The sequence below is a fragment of the Neovison vison genome, chromosome 3 (assembly GCF_020171115.1).
Source record: "Neovison vison isolate M4711 chromosome 3, ASM_NN_V1, whole genome shotgun sequence".
NCBI classification, from domain to species: Eukaryota; Metazoa; Chordata; class Mammalia; order Carnivora; family Mustelidae; genus Neogale; species Neogale vison.
This window is the reverse complement of record NC_058093.1, coordinates 180,856,950-180,879,730: the sequence shown is the minus strand read 5'-3', so window position 1 is coordinate 180,879,730 and position 22,781 is coordinate 180,856,950. Positions and strand designations below refer to the sequence as shown.

Genomic DNA, 22,781 nt, shown 5'->3' with positions numbered 1-22,781 from the left:
CCGCCCAGCTCTCTCACTGCTCCTGTAGCCCCTGGGAGGTCTTCATGCTTCTGTGGGAGGTATTCATGCTTCTGTTCACACCCACCTACAATGTGTTCCCCTCTCCACTTTGGGATCATATCACCCCTCTGCCCCGGTGACTGCCTATGCCACAGTAAAAGCCATCTGTATGACTTTTTACCTTATCTGTCCCTACAACCCTTTTAACCTGTTCAGCTGTGACTCTACCCCCTTGACTCGACTCGACTCCACCAACCCTCGCCTGCTTGCTTCACTTCTAATTTGCCAGCCATGTTCCACAGCAAAGCCTTTTCATGGGCTTTTTTTTTTTTTTTTTTGAGTCTGGAATGCTCTTTCCCTGAATACCTGCATGGCACAATTTTTCCATTCCATTATTACCTTCTCTGTAGAGCTGACTCCAGCCACTCTACCCAAAAATTACAATCCACCTCCAAACCGCTTCTCTGTGTCCTCCGTTACGGCTTCCATTTTCTCCATCGTCCCTATTACCACCTTATATACCATAGAGAATTAACTGGTTTCATTCATTTGTTGCTGTTTCCCCCAATTAAAGCACCAGCTCCCCTGGGGTGGAGGTCGGCTTTTGTTTTTGGTCTGCATCGCTCGCAGCTGCAACTCCAATATCTACACCAGTAACTGACATATAATATAATGGGCTGCTCAATAAACTCTTGTTGACTAAGTGAATAAATGGGCCCTGAATATTGACTCTCTTCTCTGTTAAAATAAAAACTAATTAATCTGGTATTTTCATTACTTTTATGTCTTTCCTCCTCTGTATCTTTACCCGCCCATTCTTTAAAGTTTAGTTAAAATCACTTCTACCACAAAGCCTAATCAGATTCCATTTACTCCTTCAGGCCTTGATTCATCAAACACTTAACGAAGTGCTTACGGTATTGCAGGTCTGGGCCCAGTGCAAGGGGTACAGAGACGAGTAGGATACGGTCCCTGTGCTTAAGGACTCTGCAGGGGCTCTAGCAGCTGGGACTGGGGATGGAACAGGATTCCCATGGAATTTCCCAAGGGAAAGAGTATTACAGAGAAGATATTTCTTACTTTAGCTTCTAAACTGTGAGGCCCTGGGGAGAAGGTAACAGATCTTGGACACCTGTGAGTTATCCCATAAGTACTCACTAAATGTCTGCTGGGTAAAGAAATAAGTACAATGTACTTAAGGAAGAAATTTTGCTTTAATGGAAAAAAAAAATCTAACTTGGGTTGGGTACGTTTTGGGCCATTATGAAGCTTAGGGGTTCATTTGAGGAATGGGATGGGAATTTGTCTTCAAACAGTCATCCCGCAAGGCCCCCCCTCAGATCCACAGCCAAAGTCTCATCCTTTCCAAGTCATAGTAAAAATAACATTTCTTCTGGTTTGTGCTAGATTGTGATGCTAGGACTTTCAGTAGCTTCTGATTTATACTCAACCAAGAAAACCAAGATAATAAAAGAACTCATATATGTATGGATAAGAATCCATCCATATATATATCCATATATATGGGTAAGAACCTATATATATGTATAGGTTCTATATATATGGATATATATGTATACATATATATGTATATATGTATATCTATCTATCCATATATATATGGATAGATATATTTATATACATATATGGATAGATAGGTGTATTTATTATAGATATAGGTAGATATATTTATTATATCTATTATTTATTTCCCTGCCTATGGAAGTATTGATGGGCTAGAAGACAATGTGACAGCCAAGCACACTGCCTGGGGAACTGCAAGAGAGCTGAAGCCTGTTTAATGTGAGCCTGGGCCTTGAAGGTAACAATGACTTCCCTTCATTTTCAGGTGACTTTTGATTTCATTCATTCTTTCAACTGAAAACATGCTGTCTCCTCAGGAATTTATTCTAATGTAAGACATTAAGTTAACATGATGCAGAATGAACAAAGAAGCCGTCTTCAATAATTAAACAGCCTACATATTTAATGACGTGTCTTGTGTGCCTTATACGTCCTGGTTAACAGCTGCAGACTACTTTGAAGGCAACTTAAAAGTACAGTAATGATGCAAGATTGCAAATCATCGAATTAAGAATTAGAGAGTTTTATCCTATTAATATGTAAACAGGTTTTTTTTTAAGTGTCAAATAATCTAAGTTGTTGACAAAAAAAACAAAAACAAAAACCCAGAAATAATGTTTTCTTGGTCCATAAGAGTGCAGGACAGCAAGGGGGGCATGGAAGGGGAGGAAGGGAGCTCACCAGCCCATAGGCCCATTGGAGACCAGGACTGGCCATGTCTTCCCCCAAAAGTTCTGCAGGGTGTGGGGCGACAGCTATGTGTTTGCTCTGGAGTTGGAGCAATGTGTGCCCACCCATGTCACAGCAGACACACGATGTGGAATGTGTCAGAACGGTTGGGCTTACGGACAGTTTCAAAATACATACATCGATATAATTTCCATTGATATAGTCTGAGTTGGTATCTCCTTCTATGGTCTGCAGCCTCACCCGCGAATGATCATCTGCAAAGCAAAAAGAAAACAGTGATTGAAAGCAATCTGTTAGGCTGTTCAGAGCCCCAGAATGTAAGCCCACGACATGGAGATCAGTCACATCCATGCTGCTTTAAAGATAAACAAAGAATTAAATACTACACACCTTCCACACTTCTTATTCTTCTCTGAAAATTAGGAAGGATTTATAATTATTTGCATTTTACAGCAATTCTCATTAACTTATTCTTTGATCACTGACAGGCGTGAGGCATTGGCAGAGGTCTGAAACTTCCTCACTGAGTCTTGGGAATCACAACAGTCTTATTTCTCAGATTGAATATGTAGTGACTTCACTAAATCACATACAAATCCTGAAATTTTGATGGCTGCCTTTGACGTCCGCCTTGGCAAATGATAGTTTTTTTTTTTTAAATATTTTCTTTACTTATTTGACAGACGGAGATCACAAGTAGGCACAGAGGCAGGTGGAGAGAGAGAAGGAAGCAGGCTCCCTGCCGAGCAGAGAGCCTGATGTGGGGCTCGATCCCAGGACCCTGAGACCATGACCTGAGCCGAAGGCAGAGGCTTTAACCCACTGAGCCACCCAGGAACCCCAGCAAATGATAGTTTTTAACCATGGCCCAGCCTTCTGGAAGGTGCAGACACACACCTAACCGGGACCTTCCCTCAGTTCCCTAAGCGGATCTCTATATCCTATGTGTGAGTTTCAGAGTCAGGTGTGTGGTTTAGAATCCCTCACCTGGAGTCTGGGGGATGTTACTACACCTATCTGTGCTCGAGTTTTCTTATCTGTAGCCTGGGGATTAACAGTGACCACCTCAAGGGATTATTGGGAGTATTAAAATAAAATCAAAAGGAAGAGGCGCATGGATGTCTCAGTTGTTAAGAGTCTGCTTTCTGCTCAGGTCATGATTTCAGGTCCTGGGATCAAGCCTCACACTGGGCTCCCTCCTCAGCAGGAAGCCTGCTTTTCCCTCTCCCTCTGCTGCTCCCCCTGCTTATATTCCCTCTCTTGCTGTCTCTGTCAATTAAATAAGTAAATAAAATCTTTTTTTTTAAATTTTTTGTTTATTTGACAGACAGAGATCACAAGTAGACAGAGAGGCAGGCAGAGAGAGAGAGAGGGAAGCAGGGCCCCCGCTGAGCAGAGAGCCCCATGTGGGACTCGATCCCAGGACCCCGGGATCATGACCTGAGCCGAAGGCAGCGGCTTAACCCACTGAGCCACCCAGGCGCCCCAGTAAATAAAATCTTAAAAAAAAACAAACCAAAAAAATATTAGAAGAGAGCCTTGGACACAATAAGTGATGGATAAATGCCAGCTGTTGCCACTGTCGTGTGATGCGTCACGGACACGCGGACTTTTCTTCTCGCTTCTCATCTGTACAGCTGAGGTCCACACACACGAGAGCAAGCCAGGAACAGACCCCATGTGCGGTTGGAAGTTTTCCTTGAGGTGACCTACCCTAAGATCTAGTTTCTCAGAGTACATCTTGCTTAAACCAGAGCACCCCTCCACGCCAACCCCCGCCCCCTGTGCTTGTTTTTGCTGGGGCCGTGGGGGAGGTGAGTCACTGGGGAGCTGGGGATGTGTGGATTGTTCTGGCTTTTGCGTTTGTTGGGAGAGCTGGGGCACACAGACAGTTACCGCAGAGCTGGGCGGTAAGCAATTTCGGCAGCAAAGCCATTTGAGCCTCCCGAATGAAAGATGATCCAATAGACCTGAATCATAGCCATTCTGCACACATCAGGCTTTTAGTCAGCTCCTCTGAAGGGAGATTAGGTCTGCCTTCCTATACTCCTTGACTTTCCCTGGGCAGTTTTTTTAAAAACGCAGGCATCACATTAGAAGCTCCCAATCTTTAGAAGCAGAGCTCTCCTTGTCAGGAGATCTATTGTACCTCCTTGTCAGAATCCCCCTTCTCTCACACTTTATTTCTCTTAGAACCTGAGGATGAACGCCTCCCATTCCCTATGATTTACCACACTTGGGCTTCTCAAATTGTTCTGGAATGTTCTGCAAAGGGACTTCAATCTCTGATAAGACTGCACTCTCATCTTCCATAAACAGAGCCTTTGAAATAGAGTTTCCCCATCATCTCCTACTGCTCCGTTGGTTACCTCTCTCCCTCTCTCAATCTTTTTTTTTTTTTTTTTTTTTTTTAGCTTGGCTGCTATTTCTCCACATTTAATTGCTTTACCCTCCTCCTCATGGGGAAACCCAGAAGACATATGCTGAGCATATTCCCTAAACAGACAGAGCAGGGCATATAGCCTCCAAATGCAGAGACTGCTTTTGGTTCTCTTTATATGCCTAGTAGTATCTTCTCCTTATTCTAAGGCTGATTTTACTAGGTTGTAAGTTCTTGGGGTCAGAGACCACATAGTGTCCACTGGGAACATCCCCATTTCAGCCAGGCCACTGTGCCCAGCCCCACGGCCTCCTACACAGCACTGCCTACAGTGATCCCCCAACACACAGCAGGTGCGTGCAAACCCCTTAACCGCTCACCCCACTAACGAATGCCCTGTCTTGATTGTCACTGTCTCAATGGAAGAAGGGGCAAGCTGTGGTCAGGCGAGGTTTGCTGGGGTTTTCTGGGGTGCTGGAAGGTCCTGTTGTGGACTTGCTTAGTGGTTTTATACATGTTTGCTTGACAACAAATCTGTTAACCTGCATTTGGAGGCCATATGCCCTGCTCTGTAACTGTATTTCATTCTTTAAAAATAAAAGGGTCCCTCTTGAGGGCATTGTGTTATGCGAAATAAACTCAGCCTGGGGCAAATATTGCGTAATTCCATTTCCATGAGACACTAAGAGTAGTCATTTCACAGAGACACAAAGAAGAATGTGGTTGCCAGAGGCTGAGGGGAGGTGGGAAATAGTGAGCCAGCGTGGAGTAAATACAGACCTGGGGAAGATGAGAAAGTTCTGGGAGAGGGTGATGGGTGCATGACAATGGGAGTGAACTTGCCACTGAACTGGACACTCACACATGGTTAATGTGGTAAGTTTCATATTATGTTCATTTTACCACAATGTTTTTACAAAGTGAGAGTCCACTTTCTCCACTCCTCCCTTGTAGAATACCCCTTCAAGTTCCCCTCTAAGCCTAGGTGTCCTGAGAAATAGCACCTTCAAAGCTGGGAACGGGCTGTCATGGACTCGCTGTCTTAGCACCCCTGGGAGTTCCCCTGTGACTCCCCTTACCCCGATGAAGGCAAGGCAGTGGTGACAGTGACTCTAAAGCTTGCCACTAGAGGACAACCGTCATACATTATTGATGTATACCCAGGAGATGGCTTAAGAATTACTGCAATGACGTTGAGGAGGCATTGTTTTCTTTCAGTGATAAAACGTGTGAGTGTTGATAAGTCAGTGTATCTTAAGGCAGGGAGACAGAGAGCTTAGCGGGGAGAATGGGCTGAATCTCTTGGAGGCAGGAGTTAGCTGTGGAGAACAAAAGGACATGAATTTTGCCCAGTGAGAAAAGGCTGGTCATTGCATGACTGCCCTCTTGGCTGTCCCGGGCCTGCACATATCCAGGGAGTTCTCTGCCTTCCGGCACACCCGTGAGAGCACCATCTTTCCTTAACAGCAATGAAATAAAAAGCCTAGTCTCACCATCATCATGCTGAGTCAGAGGGAGGAAGGGCAAAAGAAGTAAGAGGATCTGTCCCTCCGGCCAGAAGAGTCTTCCCTAAAGTCCCGCTGCTCCTCTGAAAATGCCTCGGCGACGGAAACTGGGATTCTCGGGCATCCTCTTTTAAATCAAGCTCTCCGTTGGTTATGGTAACAATAAATATAGATGGTTGGGCAGCAAATAAGTGAGTACATGGAGGCTCACTGCCATCTTTTCTTAAAATCTCATTCATCTTGAATCACAAGCCAATTAAGAAGACTCTCATACATCAAGCATTTATTTAGGAAAGCTCAGATCCTTCTCCTGGGGCACACTTGAGGTGAAATACTACCCAATGACAATGAGGAAATGCCCAGAGGACATTTCCGGCATATGGCAAATATGGGAGACGCTCAGGCAAGGGATCCACAGAACTGCCGTTGCCCACTGGTTGAGCCCCTATCCTTCCACTTTGTTTTGGAGGCCGACTAGCGGGGGGAGGGCCTTGCTCAGTACTAGGGTCTCTCGTTTGGGTTGAAAGGAGGAAGAAGTTTGGAGAACTCAGCTGTTCAGGTATAAAAGTATGAGAAATCCAATGGGATTTGTGGCTAACAACAGGTCAGCTGTTCATAAAAGCCAAGGGGTTGAGACTTTATAAATTTGCTATCTCCAGGAGATACAGCCCAGGAAGGTTGAAAAGACCCAAGATTTAGACTTATCAATTACCAAACCCATTTCTCCTCTAGTATGGGTGTTCCCCCCATTATTCCCAAACCATATCATGTTGATATAGTGCAGCGTTTGGTTCTGGTGTCCCAGAGACTCTGATTCAAATCCTGACTCTCTATAATTCCCTCAATTGTGAACTTAGACCAACTCTGAATCTCTCTGAGCTTCATGTACAAAGAGGTTGATGATGGGCTACCTTCCCAGGATCGTTGGGACCAAGTGAGAAGAACATGTCAAGTGCATGGAGTATAGGACTAGTATAGGAGTATAGTTTCCATTAAAAAGGAATTAACCCTCTTATGGGAATAAAAGTGACAACCTTGTTGCTTAGCAATTCAAGCTACAAAAAGCCCAGGGTGCTTGTTTGGCAGTCAGCGGAGGAGGGGAAAACCTGTACACTCTAAGCAGCCAACCTTTTAGAAAGATGAGCTTGAGCTACTTTTTGAAGAGGAAACAGGATGAATACGCCCAAATAGCTCCTACCTCTTAATCCCCTGGCATCTATTCAGGAACTTGTCATTTTATTTAAATATTTTCTTCTTAAATCAAGGCATAATTGACATACAACATTACATTAGTCTCAGGTGTATAGCATAATATTTGATGTTTGTATATATTGTAAAATGATCACCGTAATAAGTCACTAGACAAAGTTACACATTTTTTTACTTATTGTGATGAAAACTTCAGGATTTGCTCTCTTGGCAATTTTCAAGTATTACTACAATATTGTCAACTGTAGTCACCACGCTGACATTACATCCCCATGCTTTACTTATCTTTCAGTTGGAATTTTGTGTCACTTGACCCCCTTCACCCATTTCACCACTCCCTCATCCCCCCTCCCTCTAGCAACCACAATGTTGTATTACTTTCAGGTGTACAACATAGTGATTCAATATTTATCTGCATTACAAAACGCTCAGCACGGTAAGTCTAGTCACCATCTGTTATCATGCAAAGTTGATATAATATTACTGGCTATATTCCCAATGCTGTACTTTTTATCCCCATGTCTTATTTATTTTATAACTCAAAGACTGTACCTCCTAATCTCCTTCACCTGTTTTGTCCTCCCCCCCACCTCCTCCTCCCTTCTGGTGACCAAATGTTTGTTCTCTATATTTATAGGTCTATTTTTGTTTTGTTTTGCTCTTTTTCTTTTTAGATTCTAGATAGAAGTGAAATTATACAATATCTGTCTCTGAATGACTTATTTCACTTAGCATAATACGTTTAGTTCCACTCATGTTGTTGCAAATGGCAAGATTTCATTCTTTTATGGCTGAATAGTATTCCATTATATCTATATATCTGAATGTATGTGTATGTATTCATAACCATTATATATATAGATAGAGATATATTTACATCTATTTATATATGTGTCTATCTAATACGTCTCTATCTATATTTGTGTGTGTGTGTGTGTGTATCTTCTTTATTTATTCATCCATATTCATTCATTATACCACTTAGGTTGTTTCCATACCTTGGCCATTGTAATGATGTGGCTGTGAACACAGGAGTGCATATATCTTTCCAAATTAGATAACACCTAGTAGTGGGGTTGCCGGTAGTCCTGTTTGTAATTTTTTGAGGAGGTCCCATACTATTTCCATAGCGGCTGCACCAATTCACATTCCCACCAATAGGACACGAAGTCTCCCTTTTTGCCATATGCTTGCCAATACTTGCTACTTCTTGTCATTTTGATAACAACCATTTTCACAGGTACGAGGTGATAGCTTACTGTGCTTTTGATTTGCATTTCCCTGATGACTACTGATGTTGAACATTTTTCATGGCTTGTTGGCCATCTGTATGTCTTCTTTAGAAAAGATGTTTATTCAGATCTGCTGCCTATTTTTAAATTGGATTTTTTCCCCTGGGTTATATGAGTTATTTATATGTTGTGGATATTAATCTCTTATTGGATATATGATTTGCAAATATTTTCTCCCATTCAATATGTTGCCTCGTTGATGGTTTCCCTTGCTGTGCAGAAGATTTTTATTTTGAAATAGTCCCATTTATCTATCTTTGCTTTTGTTGCCTTTACTTTTCAAAAAACCATCACCAAGACCAATGTCAAGGAGCTTACCACCTGGGTTTCTTCTAGTTTTATGGGTTCTGTCTTGCATTCAAGTCTTTAATTCATTTTGAGCTAATTTTTAAATCTAGAGTAATACAGTAGCCTGGTTTCTTTTTTTTTCCATGTGGTTTCCCTGTTTCTCAACACCATTTATTGAAGAGGCTGTCCTTTTCCCATTGTATATTCTTGCCTCTTTTGTTGTAAATTAATTGGCCATATAGGTGTGGGCTTATTTCTGGGATCCCACTCTGTTTCATTGATCTATATCTGTTTTTATGTCAATTTCATACAGTTTTGATTACTATAGCTTTGTAATGTACTTCAAAATCAGGGAGTGTGATGCCTCTAGCTTTGTTTTTCTTTCTCAAGATTGCTTTTGTTATTCAAGGTCTTTTGTGGTCCCATACAAATTTTAGAATTGTTTGTTCTTTTTCTGTAAACAAATGCCATTGGGATTTTGATAGGAATTGCAATGAACTTGTAGATTGCTTTGGGTAGTACAGATATTTTAACAATATTAATTCCTCCAATCCATGAGGACAGAATATCTTTCCATGTATTGGGGTCTTGTTCAGTTTCTTTCATCAGTGTCTTATTGTTTTCAGAGTATAGGTCTTTTACCTTCTTGGTTACATTTATTCCTAGATATTTTAATATTTTTGATGAAATTGTAAATGTGATTATTTTCTTAATTTCTCTTTCTGATAGTTTGTTATTAGTATATAAAAATGCAAAATATTTTTGTATATTGATTTTGTACCTTGAAAGTTAGTGAATTCACTTATTAGTTCTAATTGTGTGTGTGTGTGTGTGTGTGTAGTCTTGATGGTTTTCTATATATAAAAATCATGTTTTTCACAAATAGTGACCATTCTACTTTTTCCTTTCCAATTTGGACGCTTTTTATTTCTTTTTCTTGCCTAATTTCTATAGCTAAAACTGCTAATACTTTATTGAATAAAAGTGGCAAGAGTGGGTGAGCAGCCTTGTCTTGTTCCTGATTTTAGAGGAAAAGTTTTCTGTTTTTCACCACTGAATGGGCTTTCCCCCATTATGTTAGCTGTGGCTTTGTCATATGTGACCCTTATTAAGTTGTAGTACATTCCCTCTATACCCACTTTGTTGAGAGGTTTTAACATAAATGGATCTTGAATTTTGTAAATCCATGCTGACAGCTACTTTTCTAAATACAATTTATTCTGTCCCTATCTAGTTCAAACCATTCAAGAATATCAACAGGGGACTGATCAACTGTTGGGGAAGGTCTCTGTTGGGGAAGATCATCGAAAAGATGTGACCAGTGGTTGACCCATGAGTTGGACTGGGTACTTGAAGTTCCTCACCCATCTCCCCATTATCCTTGGAATGTGGTTCTGCTTGTTTTTCCTTCTCCCAGAAGCTATTCCAAGGCATAGTCTTGAGATAGTGATATCATGTTGAGAACACCTGCACAATATAGGTGACTGAAGCTAGTTAAGATCTCTTCATAAACTTCTAAGATTTGGCGAGCAGATGCAGGGATCCTCTCATCTTGCTGCTGCCCAAGACAAGGTCTGTATATAAATTCCCTTTACTTATTAAAATTCCCAGCTACCATCCTGGAGCACCCTGCTTCTTTCTTTGTTCCCTCCCTTCCCTATGTGTCTGGGAGCTGGTTTCAGAGGACACCCAGGAAGCTCGAAGAGGGTTGAGAATCAACAGTCTTATATAACAATGGAATATGATATGATCATCAAAAAGCATTTCTATGCTTTTATTTAATTTCTTTACCTGGGAAGATCTCTGTGACATATTGTGAAGTAGAGCAGGTTAGAAAGCAGCATGTCTCTTAAGAGTCTATCTATATGAAATAATTGTATATGTGTGTAGAAATGTATACTGGGATAAGGGTGGGCATTCTGCTGGGTGGGAAAATTTAGAGTCATATTTATTTTCATCTGTATGATTTTGTGTATTATTTTAATAGTCTACACAGTTTATACTGTCTTTATAATCAGAAATAAAACAATAAACTTATTTTTACTTTAAAAAACAAAGGCAACAACTTTAAGGCAAAGAACAGAAAAAAGATCAAGGAAACAGAAAAAAATATTAGTAGGGATCAAACATTGTTGGTGAGGTTCCAAGCAATTTCCCCCAACTTTTCATTACTGCATAATTTTTCTATAATGTGTATGAATTGCTTTTATAAAATCGGGGGGGGGGGAAGATATCCATTTAGCCATGGATGACTGGAATATGATCAAAATCCAACAAATGTTTATATTATAATCACAAGTCAATGTTAGCCCATCAAAAAGGGTAATGAACTCTGACGTTTTGAGAAAATCTACATAAAGCCCTTGTTGCTATGCTTCTCATTCCTTTCAAAAAAAGCCTTTACAATAAGAAATAAAGCAAAATAGTATTTTGGGGTAAGAAACAGGCACATAAAGATGTGGTATAAAGCATAAGAAACAATCGCTTACTACTGAAAAATTCTAATCTGCTGGTGTTTTTCCCCATGTATGTATACTTATGTATGCAAGTGTGTATGTATTTATGTACATGTATGTGTGTATGTGGGTATTTGTGTGTGTGCATTTATGGATGTGTAAGCATGCATTTATGGATGTGTGCTTGCATACACTAGAGGTTGGGTAACGAGATATTTAAAGCAAGTCTCTATGCTTAATTCTAAGTCTCTAAAAAGGCTTAATTATGCCCTTTTTGTACATAACATTATATTTAAAACACCTCTAAGTAGCTTCAAATATTTTGCCATTTCCATTTTAAACATGATGGATATGGTTAATAGCCTTGCAATTCACTTGTATGTGATTAGATATAACTAGGCGGTGGAAGTGGAGTGTGTCATTGATAATATTTCACCTCCAACCCACTCTCTTTCTGCTAAATATTGATGACATATTTAAGGTAAATTGGAACCACAATGATCTAAGTAACATTTGCCCTCTGAGAGGAGAATCAAAATTAATTTTAATTACAATTGATTTCTGCAAATAATGGCTTTGCTTCTCTGTGGTTACACACTTGCCAAGGACTATTGCTGCACTGGTCTCGAGGTACAAGATGCAGAAGAGACAAGGGAACGAATGGGAGGTGCTCAGCCATCTACTCCTGTGTGACATGTATGCCGGCCTGGTGTCCCTGCTTGTGCCCACCTGGATGCTCAGGTCATGCTGGTTCTGAGCACCAAGCAAATGAGGAAACTTTGAGTTCAGCGGTAGGTGGCTTCATGTTCATTTTTGCTCTTGCTGTTGGTTTTATGTGTTACTCAGGCTTGTTGTGTTTATTGCTTACACCTAGACCCTCGAATAGAGAGACTTACTCTTTAATCTTCAGTGTCCTGGCAGGACCCCTGACTCTTACTTTGTCTAATTCTTCCAGTTTTTTTTTTTTCCTTCCTAAACATGTTGTGTTGGTTTGTTTCTCCCTTATTCTCATCCATCTGATTTTTAACACCAAGAGCTCTCCCTGCCAAACTGTACCTAACCAACTAACCCCTTGTTCCTACCATCCTCTCTTCAACTGTCTTTATTCCTACGCCAGATCATGAGAGTAGTAGATTCCTGAGAAGTGACACTGTTGGAGGGGCTCCAGTGGGAGAGAAAAGCAGAGTGCTATGCAACAAAACCCTGGAAGAGCAGTTTTCAGCACGAATATCAAGACTGGGACACTGGTTTAAAGAATCAGATGGGATAGATTGGGTCAAAGGTTTCACTCTCCTCTTAGATACCTCACTATTAGCTAGGAAAAAGGAGTAGATGGGCATGGGTAACAATGAGGATGAAAACCAAAGCTCAGAAGGGACCCTCTTCTCTTCGCCTTCGTAAAGGTGTCTGTCCTCCCGTCATGTCCTCACCCATTGTCTCCTCACCCCCACCCCCCCACCTACTCCATTCAAAGCACCATTTGCTAATTTCATGAACAATTCTCATGTTGTTACATCAGTCTTCATTGCACTACGGACACCCTCACTTCTCCATGAGATAATGCTCCTTTGAACACATTAGGCAGTATTGCCTAGTAATTCCCCATTACTGAAGCCCCTCCACGCTGGGTTGTAGGTGCTTGATGCCCTCCATGCTTCCTCCACACATAATCTTATCATGCCAATGGTTTTAACTGCCATTCTGTGCCCCAAGATTCACTCTTTTCTACTTGGGCACAGATCCCTCCTCTTCGGGTTTCGAAGCAGTCAGTATAACTGCTCACTGGACATTTCATTTGAAGGTTTCACAGGTATCTGGGTGTGTCCCCAGATTCAATTTATAAGCTTTCCCTGGTACTGCCAGCAACACATCTGTCCCTGAGCTTCCCGCCAAATCTGGTTCCCTTTCAGTGTTACCCGTTGGAGTAAACGTCCAGTTCTTCCACCGGTCTATCCATCCGTCCCTGCCTGCGCACCACTCCTCCCTCTGACCGTCCTCCTGTGAGTCGGAAACAGAAGCGTCACTGACTCCTCTGTCTTCCTTGCCCTACATCCAATCCATTTGATCATTTATGTCTCTTGAATCCATCTACTCCTCTTATTTCCAGTCCACATTATCCTTGCTTTTCACTTGGGCAACTGAAAGAATCTCTTAGTGTCCCCTTCCAATTCATTTTTCATTTTGCAGTCAGATTAAATTTTCCAAATGCTTATCTGATGAACAACCCCCTCCCGTCTCCTCAAAAACCCTTTGATGAAGTTTCCCTTTGTTTTCTTAATGAACCCTGACATCCTTAATCTTCCCTGGAAGGCCCTGGAGTTCTGGCTTCCACTTAGATACTCCCCACCCCCTGCTGGCCTACCTGCCCTTGCCCTTCCTAGCTCTGGCTACCTGACCTCCCTGTAGTCCTGACTCCAGGGCTTCTCTTATGTGAAGGATGTGTTCACATGAGGCACTCCCTGTCCACAACACCCGTTTGCTCTACCCCTTTACTTGGGAATCTTTCATTTCACATCGTTTCATTCCTTTGTAGAGTCATGTAAGTCTCTCCTCCCTTGCCCCTTTCCCTGGAAAACATCAGGGGCTGTGTCCACTTTGGGCCACCACGGTCCCTCCAGTTCTTCACATTTTCACTCCCCTTGTTCACCCTCCCCCTGCTCCAGTGACACTGGCCTCCTCACTGCCCCAGGCACCATGCTGGGGCAGGCCTGCCCCCTGAGAGCCTCTGCCTGTTCCTGGCTCCCTTCCTCACCTGGCACAGGCCTTGGCTTGCATCTGATCCTCTCAGGGAGGCCTTTCTTGACCACAGTTTAAAAACTGACACCTCTGCCCCATGCGTCTCCTTTCCCTGCTCCATTTTCCCTGTTACACGCCTCACTTTCTTTTCTTTTTTTTTTTTAAGATTTTATTTATTTATTTGACAGAGAGAGATCACAAGTAGGCAGAGAGGCAGGCAGAGAGAGAGGAAGGGAAGCAGACCCCTGCTGAGCAGAGAGCCCGATGTGGGACTCGATCCCAGGACCCTGAGATCATGACCTGAGCGGAAGGCAGCGGCTTAACCCACTGAGCCACCCAGGCGCCCCACGCCTCACTTTTTAATAAGACATATTATACAGTTTACTTGGTGACTTTTTCTGTTGCCCCCAAAGAATGTCAAGTGCTATCTAGGCAAGGAATTTTGTTCTGTTCCCTGCTCTGTCTCGGACACCTGGCATAGTGCCTGGCATGTAACAGGCACTCAATATTATCTGTTGAAAGAATTCCTCTAGCTTGACACAGAGCCTGGCACATGGCAAACCAATATGTCTTCCTTGAATGGACCATAGAAAGGGTGGGGGGAGCTAGGGAAGGGCCTGCAGATTTCTAGCTCCTTATCTTCAACTGCCAGCCTCCAGAAAAGAGGACCCTAGGCTTCAAGGGGTTCCATTAGCCAGGAGTTTTGGTGTGTATCTTAAGCTCAAAGTTAATTATAATTAGGAAACATCGAGAAAAGCAGGAGGTCTGTTTTTGTGGTGTGGTGAAGAGGGGTGTTTGTTTTTTTTTTTTTTTTTGCAAAGGACTAGCTCAGCAAATTTATAATGTAAATAAGGGAAAAGTTTAACTTACTTAAGAGCAAAAGCCAATAAACAGTTTTTAAGCCCCATTAAAACCATTTTATATGCAAACGATATTGCAAAACAATGAATGTGATCATTACCAACACTTCCTATGTTCTCTGAAAAAGCACTAAGGAGGATTTCTAAGATATGTTGACTGAACCCCCCAATTCCTTCCTCACTGGTAGTCATTCCTGAGGCCTAAGTGCTAGGAAGTAGGCTTTGCAGGCACAATAACCAATTCTTTGACAATCACATCATTTTTTAGGGTGGAGGGAGATGGTTATACACCTCCCCATGCCTATAAACTGACGTGGGTGCATACATAAGTGGGATTTGGATAAGCATTTTTATTCTTTTTATCTCAAATCCGTCCACCACTCTAACAATACTGAAGATTTATTTTCACTGTTGGAAGTAAAGACACATAGAGAGTCTCAAATGAAGCAGTGCCCGAATGAAATGATTCATTAGAACAACCTGGGGCACTTACACCGACTTGGCGCCACTCCTTAGGACTGCGAGCCTGACTGAGGCTGGGCGAGAGCAGGCCCAGGGCGGTTCTGGGATTCAAGGCAACAGCTGTGGTGTTTTTGCAACCCATGGATAGTATCAAACTTACCCTACCAGCTGTAGATGCCGGTGGTGTCTAAGGATTTGGATACCCTACTTAAAAAGCATTAATAATTGTCTGGAGGAGGCCTAAGTGATATGCCAGCATAGAGCCTTGTACAGAATTACATGAACAATCACAGTTCTAGAGGGATTTCCGAAAACAACAGGAAACTAGATGAAAAGATTGTAATTTGCCACAATACGGAGGAAACTTGAAGGCATCATGCTAAATGAAATAAGCCAGACACAGGAAGAAAAAACCTGCATGATTTCACTTATATAGGGAGCCTAAAACAGTGGGACCTAGAGAAGCAGAGTCTAAGGGTGATTCTAGGAGTAGGTGGGGCACCTGGGGAGATGTTGACCAAAGGATACAAAGTTGCCATTCTGTGGGATAAATCAGTCTAGAGAGCTCATGTACAGTATGATGACTATAGCTAATGATCCTATATTAAATACTAGAACTATTCCAGGAGTGCAGATTTCAGTGATTATTTCGTATGTATCTAGTACATGAAATCATCCTGTGAGCACAGCAGAATGAACAGACTTGTCCACCTGCTACATGATCTCCCTGAAAGTAAGGTAACTTTGTGTGTCAGCTAGACTTCAATACAAAGTAGAACAGAATAATTCTGATACATAAAAAAATACAAGGAAAAAAGCAGAAGATAACACGTGAGCACAGAGACTGGGTTCCAAACGCCACAGCAACTGAGAAGGAAGAATGGGAGCCTGGATGCTGGTGCAGCCGGGGCACAGAAGTGTCTTTTCAATGTGGTCTTCAGAAAAGTATAAGAACAAACAATGCAACCAGATGAAGAAGCACTGAACGACAGGGAGGGAACAGGATGGAAGGCAGGTGAGAGGTAGGAAATCAGCCTGGGTACAGCTAGGCAAACCACCCAGAAATGGAGCCCAGAGACTCTGTCCATCAGGGCCCGTCTCGCTGTGTGCTGTGCAGAGTCATGCTAACAATTAGGGAGCAAGATGGTGCCTGCTACTGCCTCCCCGCTCATCATTTGGAACTTGAGGCTTCTAGATGTTGATTTCTTTAAAAATTTTTAAATAACCTCAGAATCCGTAAGCTGAAGAGTAAAGAGCAACACAGGAGAAATGAGAAGATGTGATTTTTTTCCAGCTAACAACAATCAATGTTTTTATGTGGCATTTAGTTCTGTTTCCATAATAGGTGAAACACAGGAAACTTGACACTGAGAAGGTTTGTGACTTAGTCAAGGTCACTTGGTTAGTGTACCGTGGGGCCAAGACCCCAACTGCGTCTTCTAGCTCCAAATCCTGTGTTCTTCTCTTTTGCCTAAAAGTGGCCATCAGTCCCCCCCTCACCTGTGTACCCTTCTCCTATCAGTTCATGCATGTCTGGTCTGCTCCACCCCTAGATTGTGAGGTCATGGAACATTCAGGGCCTACAGAGGGGGGGTTAAAACCGTCTTTCCTAAGTGAAGGCTTCTGAGGGCTGGAGATGATCTTTCTGAAAAAAGGCCAGATAATAAATCCTTTAGGCTTTATTATCTTCATGTTTTAGGAAAACACAAAGCTAGCACTTGTCACCTGCCACACCATGTTTGGGACTTAGGAGCTGCCAGAGCGAGAACCGGGCAAGCCCGTGCGCAGTCAGGATGGTTCGCTCCTACGATGTGCAAACCCCACTCCCTCCTTGTTGACAATAAACACACTGTCCATCTGCACCTTCCAACAGAGGCAGCCACTCGTCTCATGTACTATTTAAATTCAAAGTAATTAAAGTGAAATACATTTTAAATCTCAGCTTCTCAGCGGCACCAGCCTCATTTCAAGTGCTCACGGGGTGTGTGTGTGTGCCCACTGTTTCGGATGGGAAGGGAACACCTCTACAATCACAGAAACTCCGATATGGCGGTCTCTCCTGTCCTTCCAAGAAATGTTAATTCAGACAAATAGAATTTCACTGCACTTTCGCAATCCATACTACCCAAAAGTTTCCCATTTGCTTTCTCAAATCGCAGTAAGACAAGAGGAACTTCAAGCTCTCCCACTCTATTCCCACATTGTTTGTTTGTTCGTTTGTTTGTTTGAATTTATGTATCTTCAGGAATAGCATTAATTCTGTTGGTACCTGTCAGAACCTTGGGGGCAGTCCCGTGTGACTTGGAGCAGTTTAACGCAGGGGATGGATGGCTCCGGCCCCGGGAGAAGGAGGGTCATCAATCTACCAGGTGTCTCAGCATCGTTATGGAACATTAATGAGGTTGGGCTCGATTTAAAAACCATCTGAGGCATTACGGATTGGTAACATTCAGCTTCACAGGAACTGGGAATTTCTGAGATATAATCCTCCCTCTTTTGCTAATGAGCGTTGTGATACAGGGACGATCATTTAACTTCTGAGTTTCAGTTTCCTGTCCTTAAAATGGGGCTATTACTGACCTACGTAACCCAAGTGTCTGGAGGATTAATGAGTTAATGCTCGTTGAGAACTCTGAGCCCCTCGCATTAAGGCGTGTGGCACATCATTATTTCCATTCATTCCCATGTAGCAGCTGGGAAACATTAGGACTATTATGTTTACTCCTAAAATGCATTTTCTTTCTCAGCATTTTAGCATTACCTATGTTACCCAAACCCTAAATCTGAAAGTAAAACTAGCCCCACAGCAAGACACATTGATGTAGTGGGGGTACTTAGGTAGTTTTCCCTTTCTTTAATACGAGCATAACACCAGCTTTTCCAGAAGGATGAAGGCGGTAATTGCACTGTAAATTCTCGCTGCGTGAGGCTGGTGGTCAATCTTCGCAGATGCAGAAAAGAAAGTTATACCACAGCACAATTACACTGTCAACACTTACATGCAATGATATTCCCATATCTGTTCTTCATTCTGTTTTCATCTTTCTTTGCGGAGTCCCATGGTGCAGACTGCCCTTCAAAGAAGCTCTGGAAGAGAAAGAGAAAAGTGACACAAAGAATTACAATTTGGTGCAGTAAACACAGGATCTTAAGGATGGAGGATGTTTTTAAGAAATGTACGGCAAGGGTCAAGAAGGGAAAAGGATGTTCACAGGAATGAGAGGAAGGATTAAATACCTTGTTTTCCTTCACTTAATACTTTATAAACATAGATGGGGGCTGGAGAGTGAACCTGTAATTCATCGTATAGTCCATTAAAATGGTGGTGCTCACTCTATCCGATTTTAATTTAATACAGAAAAAATTAACATTCCTCTCAATTTCTTAATTATATTGCCATTTTTCAGTACTCTCAAGAGATACAAAGAAATCATTTTTCTACCTAATTGCTAACCGAAAGAAGGTGATTTTTTGGTTGAAACTGAGAAGGTAGGGAAGCTATGACTTCATGCCTTCAAGGCTAAAATCCTGTAATAAATTCTGCCAGGGTTTTCTCTTCATTTTTAATGGAGCTTATATGTCCATTTATTTAAGGATTTGACATTATTATGCCCAGGATCTTTAATCTTCATGTTATTAGTCAGATATATGTTTTTTCTGCTCAAGTTATAATGAAAATGTCCTTTGGTATCAGTTGACAGGTGAAAAAAAAAGCTGGGACTTTTATTTCCACTTTGGTTCACATTCCCTTTTATCCTTGTGTAGCCAAGTCTATGAAAGGTGAGGGGAAGAAGGATGGAAGCAAGAAGCAGTTAGTCAAACTGACTTCTTGTCTTTGCCACGGCTACTCTTACACTTCTTGGTACCAAGTGGGAGAGAAGAGGAGAGGAGGAGGAAGTAGACAACGAAGGCAGAGCTGACGAAGAGGGGACCGTTCTGAGCTACTTTAGGGCCCGAGGACATGGTGTCAGGAACTCACACACTCAAACATGCCCAGGATGGCTTTTCAAGTTCTTTCCAACTAAAGCCCCTAATTCCTGTCTCTCTTACATTGTTTGGCCATCTTGGCCATTTCCAACCATTACCAATATTCAGTGATTAGTCTGTGGTTCAACAGAACCTATTTATTATCTCTTTCTATGGCTCCAGCTGTGGCTCATTAGTTAAGCAGCATGAGTACTGCAGCAGTGGGCAGGACACACCTGCTCTCAGACCCCACGAGAGAGCCTCGCCACTGGCCTACTGCACAGGACCCGACCATGCCATGCACGGTGCTCAGCTTATTCTAGTGTCTCTGTCACCAGCCTGGAAACTCCCTGAGACTTTACAGGGAATGCGTGGTTGTCACTGTTGTCTGGGCAGAGCCTATGCCTCATGGTAGGAATCCAATAATTCTTTATTAAGTGATTGAGCGATTGCAGTGTTTGGTGGTGGTCTCAAGATAAAGTTTTACTTGTACAGCTTAAGTGTGTGAGGGTCTCAAATACCTGGAAAATCTGCCTATGTACAGTTTATGAAGTCCACACCTTTTCCATGACCTGATGCGTATTGGTCCTGCTATGACCATTTGGCTCAGCGCCCATCACAGAATGGCTGGAAGAAAGCCCTGTCCCAGGTCTTTGCCCCTGGGACCGGTCCCTCCATGCAACAAAGCTGGAAGAGGTCCCCCCACCCCCCGTTTCATGACAGGCAAGAGAGAAAAAAATAACACTGTGTACATAAATGTTGCAGTTTTAAATTGCCTGTCTTAATTTAAGGTATCTTAGTCATGGTCATCCTTAACACCTTATTACCATAATAGTTTTTACATTATATTTATCATTTTGAGAAAACATGGCAGCAGACCAGGATCAGATGTACTATGTAGCTCTATGAATAGGGTCACACCATATGTGGCCAATTGAAGGGTAAACACTGCACGATGCAGGACAGCTACTAGGAAAAAAACCACTTTCAGGTTATTAATTAAGTCAATAGAAATACTAGCAGTAAAAAATCACTTAATTCCCTCAAGAACAAGACCGTCATATGATAAAGGATTTATTCAGACATGGAACTTCTATTCTGCTATGAAATATGCATCTAAAAATAGCTTCGGGGGCTTTTAGAGTCATACTCTTTTTCTGAATAGTGTCTCTGTTACTCTATGAACGACAATCATTTTACAGTTGAGTAATAACTATTATCTGACTGCCCTCATAACAATTTAATTCTCCTTTGAGTGTGTTGTGATGTAATTGCCAATTTCAATTCCCTCTGCCTTTCCCACCCTTCTGAAAGTTCTTGGGTTTTGTTTTTTTGTAGAAAGATGAAGAAGGGAGTGGCCTCTGTGGGGGGCCTTGAAGTTTTCCAGGAGAATCCATGACCACCAATGAACACTATCACTGGGTGTGTGTGTGTGTATAAGTGTGTGTCTCTGTGTGTGTGCGTGTGTGTGAGAGAGGGGGTGGGTATCAACAGTGGACTGGGAGAGAGGCACTTGTCTAACAAAGATAATGATTCCAGGTCACCTGAGGCAAAGCCACACAAATCCCCTCCCTCCCCAACAAGAAGGTGCTCTCCTATGAGGACCATACGCACACCACAGCTGTTTCTTTACCATCTGGGACAACCTCAGGCCTTCCGATACTATATTCTTGTTTTAACTTGTTTGTATTTGTTTATTTAAAATGTTTATTTATTCATTTTTTAAGATTTATTGATTTATTTTTAGCGAGAGAAAGAGAGAGAAAGTGGGGGCTCCAGCAGACTGCGCTGAGCGCAGAGGCTGACCCAGGGCTCGATCTCAGGACCCTGAGATCATGACCTGATTCGAAACCAAGAGCCAGACACTCAACCTACTGAACTCCCCTAGGTGCCCCATGACAGCCCTTGCTTTTATAAATAGTCATTTTAATCTCATTGTTCTTATGTAACTGGTGACCAGGAAACAGAAAGAAACCAATAATGCAATGATTACCGTTCCCTTTCCATTGGAGCAGGGCATGTAGCTCAGAGCATTTTTTTTTTTTTTTTGAAGTTGATGGCCAGCTTCACTGGTTTCATACATTTATTTATTTATTTTTTATTTTCAGCATAACAGTATTCATCATTTTTGCACCATACCCAGTGCTCCATGCAATCCGTCAGAGCATGTTTTTATAAGGTGGGGCCAAGTGCTCTCCAACTCGAAGCCCTTATTTCGGTGCACTTACTAAGTGCTTGCAGAATGAACAAGGCCACTGTCTCAACTACAGCTCCTGAGAGTGGTCAGGCATGGAGGGATGCCTCCCTGCTCTAAAAGCTGAGGGACACGAGGTGCAGAAGGAACACCACCAACTTGTAACGCACAGGCCTGGGTCAGACCTCCATGTTCTTCTGACTCTTAATCCACTTCTTTTTCTGTATTCTCCCCTGTCAAAGACTTCCAAGAGGGAAACAGCGTTACATCTACTTAAATACACATGGGCAGCAACTGCTTTCCGCACCCGATCACATCTCTTTCTCTCTAAATGAAGGTTTGCAACAAGAGAATAGGAGAGATGTCAAGTAAACTTCAATTAACTGTTGATTACTTTTACGAAACAGGAAATTTTCTTATCGCATAGGATAAAGGGATCATGGCAGGGAAGCAGCAGCAGCAGAACAGAAGTGGGAAGGCATTCTTGCTACAAGTCTTCGCAACTCCCCATCCAGGAATTACGTGAGTTAGGCTGAAGTGGCAAAATGTTATTTTTTTCTTAAAAGAAAAATAAAACACAACAAAAAGAGCTGCTCCAAGAAAAAGATGAAATGACTATTGCCATCCATGGTACCCTGATTCCCTATGGACATTGTGACAGGGTCCTGCATTTTCTGGAACAGGTCTGTATGCAATTATATAGCTAATCTCCCCATGAATACATTTGCAATTATTAGAACCACATGTCCTTATCTTTGGCTTGGAAAATAAGTAATAAACCTATGGGGAGCACAGAGATAGGAAACAAGGGCTTTCTGGACTGACTAACTTGGCTTTTGTTTCCTTTTGTTATGGTGATAAGTATTATTTTTTATTTTCTAACATGGACCCAGTTTTAAATATTATAGCTTTTTTAACCATACATTGCCTGTTTACATTTCTAGTTAGAAAATGAAACTTTATCTACAGCTCTAGAGCCACGGGGCATTCCAAGAGACTATGACATGATACAGAGGTGTTCCACACTGTGAGCCCCTGTTTTCCAGGTTTAGGAATTCTAAAAAAAAAAAAAAAAGATTAGCAAAGCATAAGGAATAACATGGAAGACTTTGGGTGAAGGAGAGGAGGAGTGAGTTGGGGGAAATCAGAGAAGGAGATG

At 42.1% G+C, this 22,781-nt stretch overlaps 1 protein-coding gene across 10 annotated transcripts in view; it reads right to left on the bottom strand.

Annotated features, from left to right (window-relative positions):
- PTPRM (protein tyrosine phosphatase receptor type M) overlaps positions 1–22,781 on the bottom strand; it is a 780,862-nt gene that overhangs the window by 78,095 nt on the left and 679,986 nt on the right. For all 10 annotated transcript variants that reach the window (XM_044243376.1, XM_044243377.1, XM_044243378.1 and 7 more), the window contains 2 exons: positions 18,462–18,549; positions 2,452–2,528 (listed from right to left, as the gene is read on the bottom strand). In XM_044243376.1, coding sequence (XP_044099311.1) covers positions 2,452–2,528; positions 18,462–18,549 — 165 coding nt within the window. The remainder of the gene's footprint in view (positions 1–2,451; positions 2,529–18,461; positions 18,550–22,781) is intronic.